The sequence below is a fragment of the Charadrius vociferus genome, unplaced genomic scaffold (genome assembly GCF_000708025.1).
Source record: "Charadrius vociferus isolate BGI_N301 unplaced genomic scaffold, ASM70802v2 scaffold756, whole genome shotgun sequence".
Lineage (NCBI taxonomy): Eukaryota > Metazoa > Chordata > Aves > Charadriiformes > Charadriidae > Charadrius > Charadrius vociferus.
In genome coordinates, this window is record NW_009648877.1 from 1,169,232 (window position 1) to 1,194,162 (window position 24,931).

The window sequence follows — 24,931 nt, forward strand, 5'->3', positions numbered from 1 at the left end:
AGCAGCTTTGAAAAATTATGTTTCAGAGGCACGATGTACATAACATGATGGTTTAAATTCTGACATGCTTAAATGCATAATGCAACTCTATAGAAACTTTAGAGGGAAAGTCTCCAAATCACGGTAAGCCAATTTCATGAAATTAGTTTTGAAACAGAAGTTCTCCTAGTCATCAATACTTTCATTATATCGTATTCAAAATTAAATGCTTTGATGCAGAAAAACCCTGAGCTTAGTATAACTTGGTTCCTGTTCTTGACCAAAACAGTTGTTTCAGCAACATATCCCTTAGAAAGGGAGATGTCATCAAAGGTCTCTCCGGTAACGCTGGCAACTGCAGCCTTACAATCACTTCTGCTATTAGGTGAGCTTTGCTCAGATTGTTGACTGATCTGGTTTTTGGTATTATCTACTTCATAAGCTGCTGACAATCGGTTTCTGACAGATGTTCTTGGATTTGGAGCAGAAACATGAGCTGCAACTGCAGCAGGCTGTTGGGACAAACAGAGTCTGGGATTTATTGTACTTATTTTTTATTAAATATATATATTTTTATATATGTGAATATATACTCAAAATCATAGTCTGACACCACATGGTGGAAAACAATGGGCTAACCACTCATCAGCAATACATGCCTTGAATCAAGCTACTGTAAGGTTTTGTGAGCTTTACCGTTCCTGCTTGTGCTATATGAGATTCCCATGATTTGTGCTACTAAACTTCCAAGGATGGACTCCTGTTACTGAGCAAAGTGAGACCATAGTCACAATTCTTCGGCATTTGCCACTTCATCAGGCCACTGGATGGTCTGGACACAGCAACTTTTACATTCTATACCAATTATCCATTTATAAATCTCAGGTGATTTTAGAGTGCTAATGAGCCATAGGCTATTGATCTGGGGAGAGAAATCAGAGAGAAACAATCATAGAATCACTGAATAGTTTGTGTTGGAAGGGACCTTAAAGATCATCTAGTTCCAACCCCCTTGCCATGGGGGGTTCCAACCCCCATGCCATCTCCCACTAGACCAGGTGGCTCAAAGCCCCATCCAGCCTGGCCTTGAACACCACAGCTTCTCTGGGCAACCTGTTCCAGTATCTCAGCACTCTCACAGTAAAGAATTTCTTCCTAGTATGTAAGACAAATATAGCCTCTTTCAGCTTAAAACCGTTACCCCTCATCCTATCACTACACTCCCTGATAAAGAGCCCCTCCCCCCCTTTCCTGTAGGCCCCCCCTTAAGTCCTGGAAGACTGCTGGAAGGTCTCCCTGGAGCCTTCTCTTCTCCAGGCTGAACAACCCCAACTCTCTCAGCCTGTACTCAATATAAAGAAATAGAAAACACACAAGCGTTTAAACTGTAGAGACACAATTAAACTGTAGATGTGGGATCATCTATAAGCAAGTTATATTAATTATTATTCCGATCAGTGGTAGTTATTAGTTTTTGCCAGCCACAAAGGTGTTAATATACAAATACTCAGTTTCTCAGCTGTAAGAGACTTAATTAAACAGCTACAGCTGGGCTAAAGACTTCAGTATAAATAGGATCAACTGGAAATGTGGAGCCTCTTTGGTTGAAAAGTTCTCAGTGAGTAGCCTGTTAAGAAGCTACTTTAGGTCGAGGGCTGGAAAGCCTGGAGAGAAGTAATAAAAGGTGTGCAGCCCGTACATGCTGGAGAGTGAGGGAGAGAAGTGAGCTCAGGCACCTGCGAGGAAGGAAATAAAAGCATAATACAGTAAACAGTACATAGAAAGCTGAGGAGGAAGAAAAGGAAGCATATTTGGTCTTTGCCATATAAGATTTTGGGCATACAAAACAGGAAAAGTGAGAGGGAGCTTGACCATGGGAAGGTTGAGTGGGCAGTCTGTGAAGGGAGGGAGAAGGATGTGAAGGGGTTGCGCGAGTCTGGCTATGCAGTAAATTAAACCAAAATAAATGCCATGACCTAATCTAAACTGGAACTATGAGGAAGTACGGAGTATCTCTGGGAGTAAGCAACTGCAAATGGGAAACTGGCTAGACTATCTAGGCTGCACTTAAATCTGGAAGGGTACATTAAATCATCTTTGGGAAAGTCTCAGATGCTTCAGGCTCCTAGATACTCTTTAAAACTCTGGGGTATAGCTCTAGGAGAGGCATTTTTCTGTTGAGAGTTTGTTCACTGAGAGCTGCAAGCAATCTTAAACAGTGAACGCAAGAGATCTTTGAGCAATGCTTACTTATTAGGTTCCTATTGGTATCATTCCAACTAGCAGCCAAACTGCGTGAGGTTGCAAAATGGCAAATGCTAGTAAAGCAAAAGCCGAGACAAATTAAAGGTTTTAACATTACATTAACACATGAAGTCTTTCTTACAGGAAAGAAGCAAACAAAAAAAAACCCCACCGTTCCTCGCAACATGAGGAAACTTGCATCATGTTCTGAAGGAGTATTCCTTATTAAAAAATAAGATTTCTGGAAAGAATATTCTTATTCTGAATGTTTTGTATTTAAAGCACCAGAATTATACTCAGGATAATAAAGGAAAATAATCAATATCTCTTACTTACTGCATCAGAAATGTATGTTGATACTAAGCTAGGACCATCTGCTTAGTAAGAGGGCAGACATTTGTGAAGCAAGATAAGTGGATATAGCTGGTTTGTTTCATCCATGTCAGTTAAATTGTAATGCCACCTCAAGTATTAGTGGAAGGTTATCTAAATTATGAGGTGGTCTTTCAAGAGGAGGAGGTAAAAACAAGCATAGAGATTTTTTTTTTCTTTGGCGTGTACTGTTTCCTCTCATGTCACTGAGTTTCTTACTGTATTACTACAATGAAATAGGTCCTACAGTTCATAACTGCAATATTCTTGATTTGCAAACTATTTACGTTTACTGACTGAATGTAAACAACAACACGAGAACTTCAAGAAGTTTTACTGACAAGTTGTAGACCATGGTAATGTTTATAAAGTGTGTATAATATGCGTAATTTATTAACTACATTGTTGGTAGAAAACAGCATTTTAAAGAGATCATCCAACCAAACAGTGAACAAGACCAAAGCCGCACTAAACATGGCTTAAGAAGTCCAGAAACATAGGTATATTTTCATATTTTTCAAGTTAGAATGATTTTTATTCATATACTTACTAACACTGAATTTTTACTGTTATAGCTCAAGAGGGGAAAAACATCAAACCATTCAGAATTATTGTCCTTACAGTAGAAACTAAATGTCAAGATCTGGCTGTGATCAAAGTAAATGAATTTCTATTGTATTCCTGTTCTTCATGCTTTGCTAAGTGAATTTACTGCTTATAAAAGGTAACAGATTGACTGCCCTGTGAACAGAGGTCTTCTATTGATCTTCTGAACAAATGTGACAGTGTGAGATGCCAGATGTTGTCTCAATAATGTATCGCTTTTCTGACCGGAGGGAGCACCACAAGGGATTGAACAGAATTTCAGTTGTGGTCCCTAGTTTATCTGTCTAGTGACTCGATAATCCCCAAGCCACTGTGGGTGCTGATGAATTTCTATCAGGAACATGAAGGAGACAATGCTTTAATTTCACCACAGGTTGCTGACCCGCCCCAAGACCCGAAACACTCAACAGAAGTGGAAAATATATGTATATGGATATATTTTTATGTGTTCATATATCTGGTCGTTATTTCATGTCTAGGTATTCATTTTCCCTTTTTTTTTTTTCCCCCATTTTTAGAAGTGAGGAAAGGTGCAACTATAAAATATACACCTTAACAAAATAAACACCACATTTTCGGGTTCAAATGAATCTGTAAAGTCTCTGAATACCATAAAAGTAAATTGTACGTGAAAATTCTAACATGAACATTTGGAGAGCAAACATGGTTGAATTCATGACAGATTTTCATGATTTGTTTCACTGGACAAATATTTTTCCTAGTGGGTGTTGTAGAGTTTGTGTTTTAACTGTGTAATAAAGCTGCATAGATATCAACTTTTATTCAGTTTTAAATGGAAGATGAGTTCTCAGCAATAAGCTGGCATTCTCCTTGAAACTGGTTAGGGCCCTTCACCATTCAAATTGCTAAGAATTTTAGACAATCTTTAGAAGTATGATTTTCTGGATTTATCCCACTGAGAGCTACCAGGGCAAAATGAAATTTAGTTACAAATGTTGCATCTTCTAAATTAATTTTCTTGATCAGTAATCTTAATACATCAAGATGAGGAAAAGTGCTCATTTTATGTAGGTTTCTTCAAGGACACTCACAAAGTAGTCTTCTGCAAACTGCTGTTCATTGGAAGCCCTGTCCTGCTCTTACCGGGCACCTCTGTTCCTCTCACTGCATCCTTCTCAAGAAGGAGTCCTACAATTACAGAGTAAAACTACAGGCTACACCAATATTGGAATTAGTTACTATGCCAAAGGCTCATTCAACTAAATTGTTGTGAACTGTTTCTCCCCTCTTTTAGTGGGGAAAGTTACTTCGAAGGAGAAAGTGATTTTCACCAAACCACAATATGCACAGGACAGCTTAATGTTGAATGTCCCTATAGCATAAGAGTAATAAACAAAAATGTGAGACTCCTGTACTGTGACAAAAGATAGAGACCTCTATTTTTTTTCTCCTTGATTTAGCATTTACTAGCAAGCTCCTGTTACACCAAAGTAAAAACCCATAGGACCTGATTAGTTGTGATGAATTAACATTAGACACTAATGGTTTCTACCTGTCTGGATGGTTTCAAAAGCATCAATCCCTGAGCTTATCAGAAATGCTGTCTGCAAGGTTCTGGCCTTCCTGGTATTTCTATGATGCTAATTGCTATCATTAGCAAGTTGCCTCCTCACCAGAGACACTTGTAAAGGACAAGGTTGTGGGATTGGTTTTTGGGTGATAAGTGTGCCATCTGCTTTCCTTTTACAACCCCTAGTCAGATAGATTCATCAGTGCCGCTTTAAAAGAAGTGCCAGAGGGGGGTAAAATTTTTTTTTTTTTACCAGATGTTACCCTATATTTTATCACAGATGAAAAGCCAGATAAATTGATGGTGATTAGAAAATTGTTGTATTCTCACTATTCTTCTGGTTACATTTCAAAGGAATGTCTTCGATAGTAGCTACAGGCATCAAAAAGCAGACTGTCAAGCTAATTGTGTCAGCCTCATGTTACAACAAGGACAGATTTGTGCATTTTTTAGCCATTTTAGCTTCTGGGGGTTGGGAGTCTGCTTACCTGTGTGGTGTCACTGTGCTGGGAAGGGCTCAGCAGAGTGTCTGAGCACATCAGAGAAATAGCTGTGACTCAGCTGTGCTTCTCTTTTCAGTCCCATCTCCTTTACACCGTTGTAATTTCTTTTATCTGCACTCCCCCAGCTATTCTGAGCCACAGGGGCAGTCATTTCAGAGGGATTCCCATTTCTCATCATCTCCCTCCTCAGGTGGCTGTAGGGGAGAGTGACAGATAAACAGACTCTCCTCTCCTTGGCTGTGGTCCGAGTGTGGGTGCGGGGGGGAGAGGACGGAGAAATGTTGCTTCTGAGCACTCTCATGCAGCCCAGAGTATTGTTTGAGTTTGCACCAGACAAACAGTACCTCATATCACAAAGCCGACAAAATTTAGATCTGAAATTCTGCACGGGACTCAGGACTATCTGAAACTAAATGTCGGGCCACTGTGAAAACTGCAACTCGCTGCTGGTACTGTAAGCCCCAGTGTAGGCATTGAATTTCACTCCTGAAAGCAAGTAACGTTAACCACCTTGCACATAAAATCCTCAGGAAGTTAAGAAAGGGCAGTGCAAACTGCCTTTCAGTTTTGTCCAGAGGTGTAGCAAGAGACTGTCCATGGCAGTTCAGGTAAGTCTTTTAAAAGGAGGTATTGAGACTCCATAACACCAAGGGGAAAGTTCAGGATCGTAAGTGTATTAGTTGAATATTACCACTAAACTGAGGTGATCAGGAGTAAAATGTCATCAAGTGGGAGGGTTTTCTCACCCTTAACTTCCAACCCCTGCTGAGCAGTGAGGCAAGTAGAGAGTATTGTCTGTAAAAGCTGTATTCCTGGTGGGTAAATTAGGAGCAAATATGGATTCAGACTCAAATTTCACAACTGTTGAATTGTCATTTAACTGAATATACATAGATTGAATTTTCCCATGTTATGAAGTTCACATCTGAGGTGGGCAGCTTAGACCCGAATTCAAATTTTCCTGACTGTGAAAGTGGCTTCAAGTGCCCAGTTCACTCACGGACCTGAGGGCTTCCCCCACTCTGCCCAGGACCCCATTTCAGCTTCCAGGGCTACCTGCCCCTGCCCCAGCGATGCCACAGCAGGGCTGGTCTCCAGCTTCCCACAGCCCAGCCCTGCCCGGCCATGGGCCCCCCTGAGACGTCCTTCTCCCCACAGTCCTACCCAACCATGTCATGGCCATGTCTGACCGAGGTGCCTCTGCTACACGGTGGAGTGTAACACATGCCTGTTCACAGTAATAGACCTCATTGCTTCTTACTGAGGATGGTGGAAAAACAGGTTTCCTGCATGAAGTTTTCTGCTAGAGCAGAATGCTGTAAGGACATGAAGACACTCACTGATTTGAGAGGTCTCAATTGGTTGAAATTTTGTAATATTAAGTGTATCTTTTCCAAGCACAAAAATATTGCCAGACTGTACATGGGATGCAACTCACATAAATACATGTGAATATGGCAAGAGGACTAGTTGTGCTACCTTATTTAAAAAATAAAACAAAACAAAACAAAACAAAAACCCAAAACAAAAAGCAAAAAGGTTGTCTTTCTGATGTGTTATAAATGGTAGCATGACTCCTTCCCACAGAAAGCTCACACCTTTTGGAAGTGTTGTGTGTAATCTTTAACGGTCTATTAAAGGTGAATTAGTTTTAAAGGAACTCATTATTATTAAATGGTTGCCCTAGCAACACAAAGAGGGTTACCATAGTAGCCTCTTCTATGCAAATTGAAATATAGCCAGTTTAAAGATTCATAGAACTGGGGATTTTAAAACCAAAGAAGAAAACATAAACTTCTTCCTTCACCTAATGAGCCACTGCCATTACATAAAATCTAAGCTAGTTCAGACCCTGAGATTCTTGAGGTTGTCTTATTCCGGCTATAATAGGTCTTGTTTGCTTTCCCCGTTCACTGAAAGTTTGAGGAAGGAAATTAAAAAAGGTTAAACTGCATGGTATTCATGTAATTCACAGTCTTGTCACATTTGCTCTGTGACAGATATGGGCAGATTCAGGTATATGGGAAGTAAGAAAGATTCCTGAAACAATTCTTTTTCCATGGGACAATGTAGAAATCGTACATCTCTCTCCATCCCTGCATTATCCATCAAGCTGGGCCAGAGAAGGGAACATCCCCTTGTTCCTTTGCCATCTGATAGAACCTTATCATCAGTAAATTATTTGGATGCAGTTTGACAGCATTCATATGGAGCTCCAGAAGCCTCTTTGAATCAGGAAAGCAAGCAGTATTTTCTGTGGTATCACTGTGAGGTCAGTAAGTAATTTTGTCACTGGCAAGAGAAGACTAAACCACTAGGAAAAAACAGTATGCGCAGTGGGTCACAAATCCCTTTTGGGTCCAAGGGTTGGTGTTTCTGTCACTGTATTTTATGCGTGTCTCTTTCTCTGTTTTCCTTCAGCTTGAGTCAGTGATAGTGCATGAACATTTGTGCCACTGGTCATTTTGCAAAGACTTACAAAACACAGCTAAACCATTCCCTAATCTCATGATAATGCCGCTGTTGTCAAATCAGATTTTAAAACAATTGTTCAACATTTGATGTCTTCCATAAACATTTCCTTTGTGTATCCCAACTCAAAGGCCTATGCAAGAATAAGTGTTTCTTTGAAAAGGTGAAATGGGCTTTTACTCCATCAGGTTGTGCAGAAAAGCTTAAAAAACTCCTTCCGAACCCTAGTGAGTGCTACATGCTCGACCCCTCCTCTTTCACCCCATGCCCCCTCAAGAATATTAAATTTATCCCAAATGCGATTGAAATAACGCCAATAAGCCCCAGACAACTTCATGTCTTCCTGAAGACAGTGTCATGCTCCCAGAAAGCCTGCGTCATTCTGTGAGAGTCTATATAGAAAGCTGGAATTCTTATTTTCACACCGATATCACAAAGTTAGCATTGCAATATTAACTTCAAAATGAATCTCCATTTTCACATAAAGTTTCAAATAAAAGTAACTTCTGAACAATGACTTTTTTATTAGTCTATCTCGAGCAACATAGTAAAATTGGCCGCTAAGTACCACGGTTTCGCTTCAAATGATGTTTTTTCAGAGCCTGCACCCATGCATCCATCCTTCTCTCTCTTGTCATTGTCCCACATAGCTGCTGGGCAGCTGCGAGGGGAAGCTGGTGAAGTCTCCACAGCTGGGAGGGGATGGTGGTTCCCTCCCTGTGAAACTCCTGCCCGTCTCCTCAGGCTGCCCTGCCTGCTGCCCAGGCGGAGGTGGAGGGTTTGCGGTCCCTCCATGTCTCACCCAAGTGCTTATTGTCTTCAGGGGAGCCGAGCTGCTGCTGTGACATGAGTGAAGCTGTTGGTTTCCAGGAGCAACTCTGCCTGATCAGACAGTATTCACACCTGCAACCGCCTGTTAAACTCTCCTTTCTGGGTGCCACTTGCTTTGGTCAAAACCGGAGGCCTCTGACGGTGGATTCCCGTGAGAAAGGAGCTGCTAAGGGGATAGGTGTGACAAGAATGATTTCTCCTTTCTGCAGTGATGCTGTGTTAACAAAGGTAAAATGACACTAAATAGATAAGTATAATATTCGGGCAGGACGTAGTATCCCTGTAAACCTGCCAAAATTAGAAACTAAGCAAAAAGTACCTAATCGTAATTAATTAACAGAAAGTTTTGCCCTTAATATTTTATACTGCACTTTAAGATGACTGAACAATTCAGAACAAAGCAATTATAACTCATGTACCTTTTGTTTCCTGAAAAGAGCAGGAGCTTGCTTTAAACCCCGTTTTCTAAGAAGAACTTACATATATCCACATAATTAGTTCTTGGAAGATATGTAGAAGTTGTATAGATGATTTTTGCACAAGAAATACTAGTCAGTTAATGAATCCAGTTTACATTATAAGGAATTGCTATGAATTAGGACAGAAGTTAAACATTAAGCAATTATGCCACTAACATATTTCAAAACCAACTTGATTTACTGTATATGTTGTAAAGTGAATTGATTCCTTGAGAGGCCTGTAAATTATCCTCAGTGTGAAACTAGAATATGGATATAATAGAAAGGTGAGATTACAAACACATTGCTGTCATCTTTTTCAGTTTGTCTGTGTTTTTTTTTTTAAATAGAATTGATACTTTTTTTTAATAGTAGCATGTGTTTTATGAAGATGTCACGAGTCAGAAAAATTCCCACTGGAGAAAAAAACAACCCTGGCCTGCTCTGTTGCTGTTCTAGACTTGTATTCTCTTCAGCAGCTGCATATGTAGCAAAGCCCATGTCCTCTGGGGAAAAAAAAAGATAGAATTCTTCTCCGTACCTAAGCAGAATGAGTGTCATTCTGAGACATATCTTTTAAAGCTGCCAGCACTGAGTTGGGGTCGTGAAGATGATTTTCAGTCACTTGTGTGCACTGCCACATCTGGGTTGCTCTAGCAGCCGGAGCGTTTCTGTTTCTTTTTCCCCTCTTTACCCAGACATTCAGGCCTGCCTAACTTCACTGCCGTATCCATGAGCTCCCCACAAGGCCATCGAAACGGCGACGGTACCCTCAGCTAAGGCTTTGCCCCGCTGCACGCACCTCCTGCTCTGGCACAACACCTGGCGCGCAGCTTGAGAGGCACTCCTGTGAGCTTATCTCCCACACTGCCTGTGCTGCCGAGGTGACAGTCCTGAGTAGAGAACAGGTTTTGGAAGCCTCTGCGTGCTGCTTTAGCCTTTTTACGCATGCAAATAGGGCCAGGATGCGGCTGAGGGCCTTACTCGATAAATTAGCCCGTGGAAGATTGACACAGTTTCTAACTAGTGTAGCACGCCCTTGAAATTGTTCATATACCCAAACACCAGTCACTCAGACATGCTGATATGCATCTGAAACAAAACTAAATTGTTCAAAATCTCTTTTCTGTCTGAAAGTCTGACCTAGAAATTCTACGAAAAGTGAAAGTGCAGTCGGCACTTTCGGCATTATATGTTAAATAAAAATTGAGAAGAGTTCCACTCAACAGAAAACTTTTCTCTGAGTTTTCGGAGGAATATGAGAATTGTCCTTGTAGAGTGCCAGTGTACGTGTACTGCCGCTGATTACTGCTCTCCACTTTGTTGCAACTCAGGGTCAACTGCAAATGTTCGAACTGTGAGTCAAATACCCAAAGTTACAAGCAGCGATTTCTAGATCTAAGATTGAAAAGACAATGCGGTCAATGTCTTTTCTCTTTTTATTCTGCTTGTGGACACTTTATAATGCATGTATTCAAGCTTTTCTCTGTAACCAGGAGAGATAAAAACAAATTTTAAAACAACAAAAGCTACTTGTTTGTGCAAAATCTCAGGTTCATTTTTAAACTAAATCCAGGTAAATTTGAAGAAAAAAAAATATATTTACCCTGATAGTGAAGATTGTCCTGGTTTGAGGTAAAACAGAACCAATTTTCTATTCAGTAATTTTACTTTTTAGCTAAGCCTCTTCTAACTAACTGAACTCTCTGAAATTAACAGCATATTGTCCAGAGACTGTTCATTCTCAAAGTGATAAGACCTGATTATTTACAATTTGTGCCAAGGCATGGTATGCAGAGACGTTCTTGCTTACACTTATTGCTATAACACCCAAGGGCAGCTCACTTGGTTATGTGCCCCATTGGAGGGTCAGAACCTGAAAAACACAGAGGGGTCCCACCTGCGGGGAGGAGCGGACAGGACAGGTGACCCAAAACTGACCAACAGGGTGTTCCATCCCATCTGCCTCATGCTCAGTATAAAAGCTGAGGGATCAAAGGGTCAGCTCTCTTTCTTCAATGGCTGACATCTGAGGAGGACTCTGTCTGTTCATCTGCCTTTGATCCCAATCTGTGTGTTCCTGAATCCAGATCCAGAATCCAATTCCTGTCAGTCACTGAGTCAAGTCTGGGACTTTCCCAGCATCTGCCGGTGATGTGATCATCATCCTGGAAGCTCGATACGGTTTTGTATATATTGTATATATTTCACTATTTTCTTTTAAATATTTCATTAATATTTTCATAAATTCAGAATTTTCTTTCCTGTTTCCCTCCTCTCCTGTGAGAGAGAACTGCAGGAGAGCATCTGTCATTCATTTCAGTGGCCAGTCTGGCACAAACCACAACAAAGATAAAAATTAAAGGGCTTTTTGACTGTTGACTTTACCCGGAAAACTTTCAAAGGAATTGGAAATAATTATAAAACTCCTCTGAATTTGAAAGGCATTTCAGGTGACAAAAAAAGGAAGAGTTATTTTCATTTGTTTAAGAACTATTTGCTTGAAATATTAATTCAAATATTCATTTTCAAACTTTAAACATTATTTTTTTGTTTTGGAAATGCTTGGCTAATGTATTAAAGACTGACTTTTCTTCTCAAAATATTTTCATTTAAAAAGAAAAAGCACATTAAAACAGTTACTTAATAAGTCAAAATATTTCAGTAGGATCAAACTGTTCTGGGTTGCCTCAACTTTCTTTTTTTTCTCTCATCTCTCTACAATTTTTATATTCATAAACTTCATTTGAACCCGAGATATTCTTATGTCTCAACCACTGAATTGAATGTTCTGCCTATGGTTGACTTGAAAGAGCAGAGAATACTGAGTTCTTCCATAAAGGCCATGGTTGTAGATGTTCCTCCAATATTTCCTACTCTGATTCATCTGGAAAAGCAAAATGACATGGTTTCTGACAGCACTAGTTCAGGACAATATTTAAAAATAAAAGCACCTGAAAAAAATATAACAAAGGGGAGTTTCTAGTCCTCAAAGCAGTATTGTTTTGGAGTTGGTTGACTTGTTAAAGCTGCCACAGTTGGTTGTCCTTGTGGCATCCATAAGCATTTGTGAATGCACAGTGCTAGAAGGTATTACTTAAAATACTGAATTGCTGCTGTTGAAGACCAGGTTGTGATTTCAATTATACACTCATTTACTCAATAGTGCTATTCACCATGATGTAATTGAGATAAAAATCTGGACCAGAACATTCATTAAATTATCAATTTGACTTATCTGATTCATTGCAAAAAAAAAACCCAACTCTTTCATATAGCTTGTTCCTCTAAGGCCCTTACAGAAACACATAAGTTAATTAGCTTCAAGTATGATAAATGAAAAGGAATAATGTGTGCATGAATTAATTATGAAATTTTGTGAGGAATTATACCTTAAGTAGCTAAGAAATTAATGGTCTTTAAGTACAGGAGAGATTAGTAACTGTAAATTAATGACCTTGGTGAATTCTTAAAAGAGGACAGTCATTTGCCTAAATCAAGATCCCTTTAAATTGAAGAATGTTTTTGATAATTTTTTTAGTTTTTAATACTTTATTTTCTCAAAACTATTCATGGCATTCTTTTTTGCCCCTATGTTTACCATCATGTTGTAATGATTTATATCATTTATACTGAATTTTCTTTAAAATGCATGTAAAACTCAACAATGTAAACTGCAAAACAACTGTTAGGGAGGTAGGATGAAAATGTTAAATTCCATCTAGAATTAAGTTCTACCAATGCTTAATTTGTTTGGTTTCTGTCAATCCTGAAGGATTTCCCTGAGGCAAGGAAATTAAAAACAGTTTAATATTTTGGTGATAGGCAAGGTGAAAAAATAATTTAGGGACAGGGAAAATGTTTTGTTCTGGATCTTAGTGTTCTTAAAGATATTCAATATTTTAGAATAAAGCTGAAGGAAAGAAAACTGCAAGTCATTTCTATGTAGACAATAATTTTAAAACAACAAAATGGATTTGGGGTTAATTTATTTTTTCCAAAACAAAACATTTTTTGAAATTGAAATGACCCTTTGGTTCACAAATTTGTCTTTCCTCTAGTAAATTAATGACTATCCTTTTAAACGTTTCTACGCAACCTTTACCATTTCAGAAGGTGTGTGTAAATATACGTATATGTATATATATAAATAGACTTTTTTTTCTCTTAAAACATTGATGTGAAAATGTCGGCCGGTTCTATTAAGGGTGAACCTTTTTTTTTTTTCTCCAAAAGAATCTAAAGAGATTCTACTAAATATTATACTCTTAAAAATGCATAAAATAATCCAAACTGTAAAAATCCATAAAATCCTCATTTTCCATGGTGATTTGACTACTCTTTCTTGTCTTTCTACACCTGATGTAGGAAGGTGTTTTTTAAACACAGCTTTTATCACCCGTCTTTCAGAGGATGACGCACAGAGCTAACCCTCCCTCCTGAACGTGTTTCCTTTTATTCAAAAGAAAATGCCAGCCTGTCCCACTAGGATGTTTATGCCCAACTCTCAGGCGTGTGGGCAGATGCCTGGGATCCACCACCCTGAGGATCAGGTGCAGTCACAATCAGTCACAGTGCTTCTGAAAACAGGTAGCTGTGGGATTGATCTCTTTCAGGTCAAGAAAAGTCTTGAATCCACATCTGATTTACAATTTATAATTAACAATTTACTAATTTACAATTACAATGTGTCTGCCATTGCCTTATGTCTCCTGTGCACCCTTCAGCCTTCCCAGTGGACTCATTCTGGTTTCTTTGGGGTTTTTTTAAGGTATTTTTCTTAATACCTCTGGAAAGCAGCATCATTATCCCTACCCCTGCAGTCCATAACCCACATTGGGTTTTGTCATCTCTCAGGATATAGGTCACATCTGGTTTGTTGGGCATAACCGAACACCCTACAACAGGCTAGCGAGCATGCAAAACAGCACAGCCTGAGCGCAATTGTTGTGCTCTTGGTCCTGCACACAGCATTAACATAGGGAAAACAGTCAGAGCTTCATGACTTCGTCATCATTTCTGCCTGTCCCCCAGAGCAGCCAATGCCCTTGGATGGCCGTGTCCATCCTGCTACCACACAGGATGGTAAAGCTCATGTGGCTTGGAAGCTGCAGTAGCTTTTTCGTCCTTAGGCAGGACATACAGGGTAGTGATGTTTGCTCTCTATGGCTACATCAAGAAATGGTCATGCCATAGGAGACAGACACAAGACAACCACCCAGCTCAGATATGCACACATTAGGCCACTGATGCTCCCGGTGACCCTGTCCTATACTCATCAGTTCCCTTTTATCCCTCTTGGTACAGGTTCCCATCCACGCTGCATTTCTCCCTCTCCTGCTGCCCTGGACCCCTCTGCCCATGCTGCACCTTTCTCACCACCACATGCCTTGATGTCCTTTCACATCACAGATTTTTGCACGGTCTCTGTATACAACACATTTTTTTATCAATAGTGGCATGACTTTCAGGGAAGCCAAGTCAATATGACTAAGTGCGATTACAATGAACTAAGGCGGTTTCCCCCAAACATGCTTTTGACACCAAAGCCCCTTACAGTCCTATTCCACATTTAAGTAGGGATTCTTTGTAAGGATGTCAGGCAAGGTCCTGTAATTCACATTAACACCCACTTTATTCTCTACATTGCCATTTAGCATAGGGCACATATCCTGTGGAGAGGCTTTCACAGTCGCCCATTAGGGCCCTGAAGGTACCAAAAGGCCGTAACTGCAGGCTTATCTGCCCCCACCCCCCAAAACCTTGGCGTCAGAGGCCATCTCAGCCCCTCCCTGAGCTCTGCCATGGAGTGGTGGTCTCCATCCCCATCTCCTGGGTGGCCCCTGGTCCTGGCTCCCACCTTGCTGTGCATGGGGCTGTTGATGGACCCTTCAGTTAGAGCCCAGCCAGTAGGAGGCCGCCTTTGATTCACCCCCTCCTGAGTTGTCCTTGCATGCTCCTCCCTGGCACCTCCCATCCCTTGATTTTTTAAGAGTTAAAGTAAAACAAGAGACTTGGCAAGGACATAACCTCAATCAGTTTTATCTAGCGTTCTGTTTAATTGCTCACCCAGATGTTTGAAAGCAGTCAAACCAGACCTCCTGAGGACTGCCCAGAAAGCCTGTTATTATCTCTGTGCTGTTTACCAATTGTACTCTCTTGACGTCGGTGACAGCTGAAATTAGTTAGGCGGAAATGATAGAAATGTATTCTTAGAGACAACCCAAAAAGTTGGTTAAAGATAATATGTGAATGTTACTCCAGAAAGAAGAGTCAGATAAAGACACACCTGAAGAATAAATGTAACCTTTCTTTTTTTTTTTTTTTCTTTTTTTTTTTTTGTTGCATAAACCATCCTCATTTCAGGTTTCAGATTTTTCCCTAGAAGTTGCACAATGGGATGCTGATACTTATGGTCACTAACAGGGAGTTGTGGACACCTAAACAATTGTATAACTCATTGAAGTCTGTCAGAGTGCTAAACTAGAGGAAAACCCATGAATGTTATGTAGCACAAATAGGCATAGGAAAACACACAACACACAAAACCCAAACAACACACTCCGTGATAGGTGACATTAAGCCAAGTAAGTGGCAGGTTTTGCTCCTTCCAAATCTATGAGCTAAATAATTAGCTGTGAGGTGTGTGGACGCCAAAAGTAGGTAACTGATAAAGAACTTCTGACTTGCTCTGTATGGGCTGTGAGGTACCTTTGACATAATGTGAGTGTGGAAAAGGGGTTGACAGCAGCTCCTCCTTCTTTCAGAAATCCACACTACACCGGTCTGGTGCTGTTGTGATACCTGGGCATGGTAACTTGCAGTGTGCTACTACCACATCTCAAGAAACAGCAGTGTTTAACACCAGACAGTACCAGTATACCACATTTGCCACTTCTGTTCCTTGCCTTAGTGATACAATAGTGATACAAATGTGATCAAATGGTTAAGGAGTCAACCTTATTTTAAGATAGTGTAAAAATTGTATAATTCATCATCTTATCTAGTGGCATACAAAGACTAAAAGCCTACAAGAACTAAAAATGACCTTTTCTCATTACCTAAGTTGCTGTTACAAGTAGAATATTATCGATCAAACAAAATCTCCAGAATATTACTCTGTCACTCAGTGAGTCAATTTTGTTTGATTACATGTTTGTATTGTTTAAAAGATTTTTATCTCTCCTCAGACAAAACACATTTTCTCTTTGGTAATTTGGAAAGGAATACAAGCAGGTCTAATAAGCTGAAGTAGATGATAGCACCTGTTTTGAAACATAGGTACAGATGTAATGTTTAGTTGTAGTTATAGTACAGTGTTGTTTTTCTCTCTCATATAACATTTTATGCCCAAATGCAGTAATGAAGGGCCATCCCGGACCTCTCCCTCCCAGTGCAAATGCTGAAAGGTTTGGTGCCCAATATACACATGGTAACCCAACTGAAAAGAACTTAGGTATTTATAAGATTTTTTCCTCAAGCTTTTGTATATGAGCTGTTCTATGAATCAATTGTTAACAAGAAGAAAGTTGTAGTGGCGGTAGTTGTAGGTATAGGAGCAGCTGTGTAACACAAGGGAGGCTCCAACTGAAGTTCAAACTGTATTACATATGCACATGGCATCTGCTGGAGGTTGCTCTCCAGCTAGAAGGGCAAAGAACTGACTGAAGAGTTGGAGGGGCTGAGGGAGAACCAGGAGCAGAATTCCCATATTTTCGCTCTGCTTTCAGCATCATGGTTAATGAACCAGTACAAGAATAGCCACAAAAAAAGGTTGAGCTGAAGTTTGGAGTCATAAAACTGTGATTTTTAAATTGCCTGTGTCCCTCTAATGAACTCCCATTAAACATCAGACCACAGGGTTGGCCATGAAACAGGCTAGTACCTAGGCTAGGTGGTACCCAGCTTTCAGAAGGATCAATAAAGATAGGACTCATTAAAGAAAGGCAAACCCAGAAAATAATAGGCTGCACTACCACTTTATTTTGCTTTGAAGTAGATGGAGAGGGAAAGAAGAGAAGGAAATGGAACTCATTTGTCTATAAGTGAGTAGGTGGTTATTAAGAGATTGTTTAGATTGTTTGATCTAAATTGATTCAACATTTTGACATATTTATTGTCCAAGGGAGATAGGAAATTTCAGACTTAAAATCATGACTACATTTCTGTCATTTATACAATGGCTAGTACAACAGATCAAAAGAGCAGTTGCATTTACATTAGGTGAGTAAACAAGAGTTTGTCAGGCTGTTCTTATTAGGATAAAAAATGATAGTGAAAACTCTGTTAGAGTAAAAGAAACAGAAGGCGAAGGCCCAAAAGAAGCTTAAGGAGATCCCTCAATGATATAAATTGTCACAATGCTAAAGAACTGATTCTAGTTAACAATAGCTGTGATCTAAACCAGAAAATTCAGAAGTGTTTATGTGCTAATCTTTTACTCTGTTAGCCAAGTTATTTTGCGAGTGGTGTAAATCTGCTGATCACCATGAAAGTTTAGACTTTCTTTCTAATGCTTATTGCATCATTTTGTTATGAAATGAGTGAAATGCTAAAGCTGTGTTGAGATCAGCTACACCTAAAATGTCTCGCACCACAATTTTTCTGTTACATTTTGATTACAACAATGCTAAATCTTAAGGTAAAAAAAGCACTTAACGCATTAACTGTTATGGTCTGAAGCCAGCTCTGCGGTGCAGAGGATGATATAAACACAAGGTGACAATGAGTGATAGAAGATTATATATCAGCAGGGAAATGTCTGGAAATCTTTTGACTGTTGCATTTCATAATTTATAATTCATATAATATTAAAAGCTTTAGACTTTCAGGATAATACTGTTTTATGACTGGATCTCCCTGAAGCACTTTTTTTGCTTACTTTTTTTCATTGTTTTTTTTTTAATTAAAGTAAATTTTTATATTATTTACTGAACTGGCAATTTTCTCTCTCTCATAGTTTTATCTTCTGCCAGACATTTAAATAGGTCTAGCATAAATAATCCATAGTAATTTCAATCCTGGAGTAGCTGGGAGCAGCTCTTACAGTGCCTTGTCACCTACCATAGGCTCCAAATCCCTGCACTGCATTAAGCAGCATCAGCATCAGCCACAGCATCAGCATCAGCTGCCCTGTTGGTGCAAGGAGGGCAGAGGGCTCCATAGACCTTGCTACACCCCAAGGAAAGCAAAAGGTACAGTACTACAGGCTGCTCCCCATCTACTCACCAGCAAGTTGAAAGGATGGTATAGTCACTCTGCTTAATTTCGACACCTAATTCCAGTTTCTCTCTGGAATGGGTTGGAATGCCTCAACTTCAGACTCTCTGAATTACCCTCCAGGGGATTTTAAGTTACATTCATGCACTTTGCTCCAGGGCAGCTTGAGGACACGAGGCTCCTTATTCAGGTACCTAACTTAGATGGCTAAAGTTAAGCGATGTGAATATCGCTTTATAACTACTAGAAGGATTAGCCTTGTAACATTTAACTAGCACCAGCAAGCTGGTAATCACAACTAAAACCGTTTCCCAAAATGGAAATTTTTGTCCACTAGAAGCTGCTGTAAGTCCTCTAGTTATTTCTTTGTAAGATGATGGTACATCTCCAGTTTTAAGCATTTAAGACTGCAAATTTTCACCTGCCCAGCAAGTTCAGTCATTCAAATAAAATAGACCAGAACCATAAGGTTTGGTTTCACGTAGAAGAAGAGTCTCCTCTACTGAGAAATCTTTGCAAAAATGAATAAAAAATCTGATTACTTCAGACAATTTATAAACAGTTATAAGGGTTACTACAAAGCTTCATTAGATTATAACCCTTGGAAAACAAAAACCAGATCATCCATTGCCAGCACCACCTTCCCTTTGCACACCACTTATCAGAATGAGGAAAGACAAGCAAAAAGACCTTTCTCAGGAATTACATACCTCTGAGCCATGCAACAGGGGCAGCTTTCATTTCAAACTGGCAAGCTACAGCAGAGAGAGAAGAAAAATGGATTTCAGAATCAGTGATAGCAGTGAATCGGACAAACACATACACACTGTTGGTTTCAATCTAAGTATTAATGTTTTTCATTCCAAATGAAAAAAAAAAAAAAAAGTCTAGAACAATATTATTCTGTGCCAAATTTTTCAGTAAAATAGAAATATTTTTCAGGACTTGAGTGGAAACCCATTTTCTGCACTGGTGTGGTAGTGCCAGAACTCTAAATCTACTGGAAATCCTTCCACAGGAGAGGGATTCTTTACCCTTGTTTTTACTCCAGCTTATCTTATCCTTTTAGTCTCTTCCTGATGATTTCCTTGTGTGCCTGCTATGCGAAAGATTTCTAAGCCATCTGGCAATGAAAAATAACAGACTATGATCTGTGCAACACCTGACCATATTTTTGCATGACTGACCTGTTCTGTCTCTCCTTAACCTGTTTTCATAGGTGTGAAATCTCAGGGCATTTTAAATCCTTTTTAATATTATAAAAAACTTACTGATCTTATTTATAACAACATATTTTATGTATACTCTTTAGCAACATTAAACAGAGTAAGAGAGTTAATGATTGAGAAAAACTAGATGAGATCCAGTGTGATCCAGTCACTATCTCCTTCTTGAAACACTGCGTACCTATTGACTTTGATTCACTTACACTGGTATCCTGAATCAGGAAGGGAAAATTTCTGCTTTCTGTAGACTGAAGGAGAACGTCAAATCAACGGATGGTGTATCTACAGCAAGGCTGCATATAGGCTATGGGAAAGAGGAGTCTCTAAACTTAGATTAACCAATTTGTTGTACCTCTAAGTGGAGCCAGTATCTGATGTGGCACATTAAGGTAAGATGTTTGCCACAACAGGGAAAGGTACCACCCAGCACGCCTTTAACTGAAGTGCTCTGAATGACAATGCTATCGCAGTAGAGGTAAGATTATGAGAGTGCAACCAAGGGAAGGCTTTGGACCTAAACTGTTGAGTGCTCCAGAGGTGAATAGAAGATCCTTCAGCTCTGGAACACTCTGTTACCACAGCAAAAATATAAACCATTTAAAGCAGCCTCTGGATATTTTCTAAATTATATTGAATTGCTAAAAAGCCTTTCCCTAAGCCTCCCGCAGCACTGAGCAGATTGATTTGGCTACATTTTCCTTACATTAAAGAAAAGTACTCTTCATGTCATGGCGTGGGTGAATGTTTTCCCCTGTGTCTTAATAGATCATTCAGCTCCATCAGAAATCCTTTCTTTTTCTGTTTGTGACTTTGGTCTATCTTAAGCTGGGTGGGAGTGGGAGAATACAGGGACAGCTCTGGGCTCAAATCCTCAGGGTTCAAAACATGTGAGAAAGCATTTCTGCAGCTGTCATTTTCACAAGACATTTATCAGACACGTGGCTGAAATCATGCAACAAGAAATAGCTCCTTCTCTACCAAGCAAGGAGAAATAGTGGTATTGACAGCAAAATTTAGTGTTCAGCATCTGATTAATTGATGGCAATAATCCTGACTTTCTTAAAGATGCACAGACAGCTCTACCCTTTTGCAGCAACACAATTCCTTATTCATCCTTGACAGAGGAGGATTCCAGACCCATTGGCTTTCTAGTTTTCATCTGATCTCTCATTGACTGAAAAAGTGTCTGACCATACTCCCTTCCTATTCACTGGCCAGTTTCCAAAATAGAGTGTATTACCCTCTCTGTCTGTATTCAGCAACTGTATCCCTGGGGTTATACAGAGGAGGAAAAATTTGGCTGTAGACGGTAGCAAAATTGTGATTTTATTCTACATAAGACTTTGAAGAAAACCCTAACTTTACTGCACAATTATATTCCATAGGCCTTCTGTTTCTGTGACAGTAAGCTAATGAAACACATTCAGTATTGCTAATGCTTAACTAATACACCTGCACTCAATCCGGAGTATTTATAATTTATACTCTGTGCTCTTACCACATCCTGCAGCAGACTGCTCCTACTTTTGTTAATGGGTTCCTTGTTTGTCTCAACGCCCTGCTTTGACTAACACAACCTCATTAAGTCGATTACAGTGGAAGGATTTTTGCTGTTGTGAAAGTAGTTTGCATGAAAACAGAATAAGCCACGCTGTCTCTACATGCAGGTTTAATGTTAATACACTAGAGAACCTCAGATTACTCTTTATGCATTGTTATGACTGCTCAGTGTAGCCCTTATATACAAATTTTTCTCCCTGTTCTCTCCTATATAGGTCTCTCTGGCCTGTCACACCTTAAACGAACTCATTGCTAAGGATCTGTCTACTTAGAATCTTTCTTCCTTTGCTCTCTGTCTGCTTGTCTGTCCATTCTTCCTTCAGCTGTAAGTTATTTAGAACAGAGACCATCCTTTTGAAATGGTTTAGGATATTCTAAAGCCCACTCCCTGGTAAGCAGACATAATTAGCAATGTTACCTTTTTTTTTTTGCCGGGCACACCAAATTTTTTCATATGCTTGTTAAGTACTTTAATAATGAAGCACTTTAGAAGTTCTTTTCAAATGCAAATTGTTTAAAAGTGAAGCTTTTTAAATTTTTAATTTATTATTTATTTTCCAACTGTCTTGAACTGCCATGTGACGTTCTTCTCTGTGATACAATAAATCACAGTTTGTTCAAAGCCAGGAGTGCTTGGGGAAACTCCAAGGCAGAGAGAACAAATACTATGCTGGCACAAAAATTTTAGGTAAATGAGCAACAGTCCCATTCCTACATCATGCAAATACTAACTGTCCCACCTATAGTCACTCTATTAGGAATATAACCATTGAATTTAGGAAACATCAAGTCCATTTACTTGGTCTAGTGGGAGGTGTCCCTGCCTATGGCAGGGGGGTAGGAACAAGATTATCTTCAAGGTCCCTTCCAACCTAAACCATTCTATGATGGTTCCAGTCTACTGGATGTGCAGATGTTTCCATTATTTAGCAAAAATAAGCCTACTGTTATCGCTCTTTCTTTTTTCCAGTGCCTTATGTAACTGAGTAGTAGTATACAGTTTCCTAAGAGACCTGAGGCTCCTGGTTGAAATCCACTGATTTAATGCATGCACATACACACAAACTCTCACAAACAATTTAATATACTCTGCATTACTGTAAGAATTTGAAAATTAATAATAATAATCATCACCATCATCATCCTCCTCCTCAGCTTCTTTTTCCTTTTGAAAACTGTGATTTAGGCTGGACCACAAGCTTCAGAGGCACACAAGTTTAAAATAAACGAAAACAAAGAATAAGAACTCCTGTGGACCAAGGAAAGTGTTCTATTGAGATCACCTCAGCAGAGAAAATTGTATTGAAGCAGAATATAAATATTAATAATAAGAAAACCTTTTGTCTTGAATGAAGACAATGATGTTACACTTAAGAGGGGTTTGAATCCATTCTATGCCTGAGTGAGGGAGTAGTTGTAGGTTAGATGGATTTTACCCTATCCCTTTCTTTCTCTTTCTCTTTTTTGAAGCCAAAATGGGGTGGTACAAATGAAGTTATTCCTTCAGAGTTTGTGCTGTGCAATATATGCCAGCAAGCCCTAGGCAAAGGACAAATTATACCTTTTTTTCTCACAGATAATAGGTATGCTGTGCACAAAACATAGTTCATTCTGTGATAAGGCCATGACTTCTTGAGATCTCTTCTGAATAATGGTAGAATGCTTTGTGAAGGGACAGGATAATTACTTTTAACATTTAAGAGAAGGCATACAAAGGAGTTATTATATAATTTCCCACAGATATCAATGGGACTGCTCTCTAATGAAGACTGGCTGAATTGGAACAATAATGGAAACAAACCATACAATATTTCCTTACATGAAAAATCAGAGCTTCCCATTTCACACTGCTCTGTTCTTTTGGACAAGAAGCTGGCACTGAAATACTTAATGGAAAGGAGGTATACTTAAATTCTTTTAGATTTCTCTTGTGGCCCTTTCTCCTTTCTTTTCACAAAACAAACAGAATGACCCTTAACACAAAACTTTTGATAGACAGACTACAATTCAGTGCATGATTAAACTGGCTTTTTCTGCTTCAACTTTTGGATGTCTAACCCTCAGTACCTCAAAAAGGCTTAAATTTAAGCACCCAGCATATGCTAATGTGTTCAGGATCTCTATGCATTCTTACAGCAGAAGTCTGTATGTTAAAACCCTGAATCACAGCCAATATAAACTGACATAACTCCAAAGACTTCAATAGATTTCTGGCTCTGGCAAAGAATGAAATGAGAATTCACAATCATGCAATATGAACTGGAAGAATTCTTATCTATCTCACTCAAGCAACCGAGGATCCAGTGCAAAATTTCCTCTTTCAAAATTGTTTTGTGTGTGTACATCATGCTAGAGAGTAAAGCCTTCTGATACTGAAATGCAGATCCATTAAGCTCTGAGAAGTGAGAAAAAGTTATGCAGAGATTTTTTTTAAATTGATTACAGAGTTCAGATAGTGAACTGCTTTAACTGATCATCTTATGTTTGATTACCAGGCATTAAAAAATATTTTCTGTTCTTCTTTGACTAGACCATCAGTTAGTATGGTGTTGATGAATATTGATCCAAAGTTCATTAAGTGAATGGGTTTTTAGACTGGGCTTTAAAAATTATGGCAAGTTGCAAAGATAATTATAAAAACAACGAGAACAGCATTGTATTTGTTCTACAGAACCATCTGATACCTAAAAACAATGCAGCCTTTTATTTACTAAAACTCTGCATGTAAAACCAATCTTAATTTGCACTGATCAAGCTAAATTCTAGTTGGAGATATAGTTCTTCCCAGTGTTCTTATACCATTACCAGCCAAATATTAACTTGTGCCTAACATCCATAATCTTAAAATAAAGGCAATACAGATAATTATTCACTATAAAAAAGATCTCTTTAAGGGCTTTGTTTTCACAATATGATGTCACTAGAACATACTATGCAATTATTCATCATCAAAAGTAATCCTACAAGAAACCCCCCACAACTTATATGTGTCAACTGCATAATATGGTTAAAACCATAAAGTTTTGAGGTACCTATTTCCCACACAAGACTACAACAACAAATAAAAATACACTTCACAGCAGCAAATAGATGTCATTCTACTCCTAGTCATAAATGTACTCTCTGCCTACAGAACATTCACACTGAGAATTTATAGAACTCTGATGTAATTGCTTTTACGCTGGGACTGTTAATTTTTTTCTGGGCCTTCTCCACATATTTAATAAACAGTATTTAAAGTCAAAATTATTCTGATGAAAGCTGTTTGCAGTTGCTGAACCAAATAAATCTATGTGAATTGTGGAAGATGGATCTCTGAAAATTAATGTTTAGAACAATAGTTCCTCATTTTATAATTCCAGGCTTTCTGATTTTGAAAGAAAAGTTTTCTCATCTCAGCTTTCTGTCAACTCACCATAATTCCGTAGGCTTTATCACCATATACAGGATTATATGTTTCTTCATCCATTGTTACTGAAGGAGTTTGTATTGCCAAGAGCTAAGACGGAGAAGTGTCTTTTATGTTTGTTCAGACATCCATGAGGTCTGTGGCTCTTTACATCTCTATAAGCACAGAATGTCAATTTTCCTGTCTTACACCTGCATTTTTTTTCTGGTAAATTCAACAGTGCCATCATAGGAGAGTACAGGAGTTACTATGGGAGGCCACACTGAGACAGCATGATCTGTTTCCTGATTACTATGGGACAAACTTTTGGACAAGTTTGAACACTAGGACCAAACCCTTGAACTTGATTTAGCATTTAGTAATAATCCAGTGTAGAAAAAATAACAAATAGGTTGCTTCACCTATTTTTTTGTTGTAAAAGTTTTTTCCTCATTTTTTCATTCTAAAAATCTTTTTTCCAGCCACAGCAAGCAAAGAGAGTTCGTGGAATGGTGCACCATGACTTCCTTTCCTTCAAGAAT

General features: G+C 38.9%; 1 protein-coding gene across 1 annotated transcript in view; it reads right to left on the minus strand.

The window, feature by feature from the left end:
• LOC104288291 (chromosome unknown open reading frame, human C7orf73) overlaps positions 1 to 24,470 on the minus strand; it is a 96,659-nt gene extending 72,189 nt beyond the window's left edge. The window contains exon 1 of the mRNA XM_009887068.1: positions 24,417 to 24,470. Coding sequence (XP_009885370.1) covers positions 24,417 to 24,470 — 54 coding nt within the window. The remainder of the gene's footprint in view (positions 1 to 24,416) is intronic.
• Positions 24,471 to 24,931: the final 461 nt, after the last annotated feature.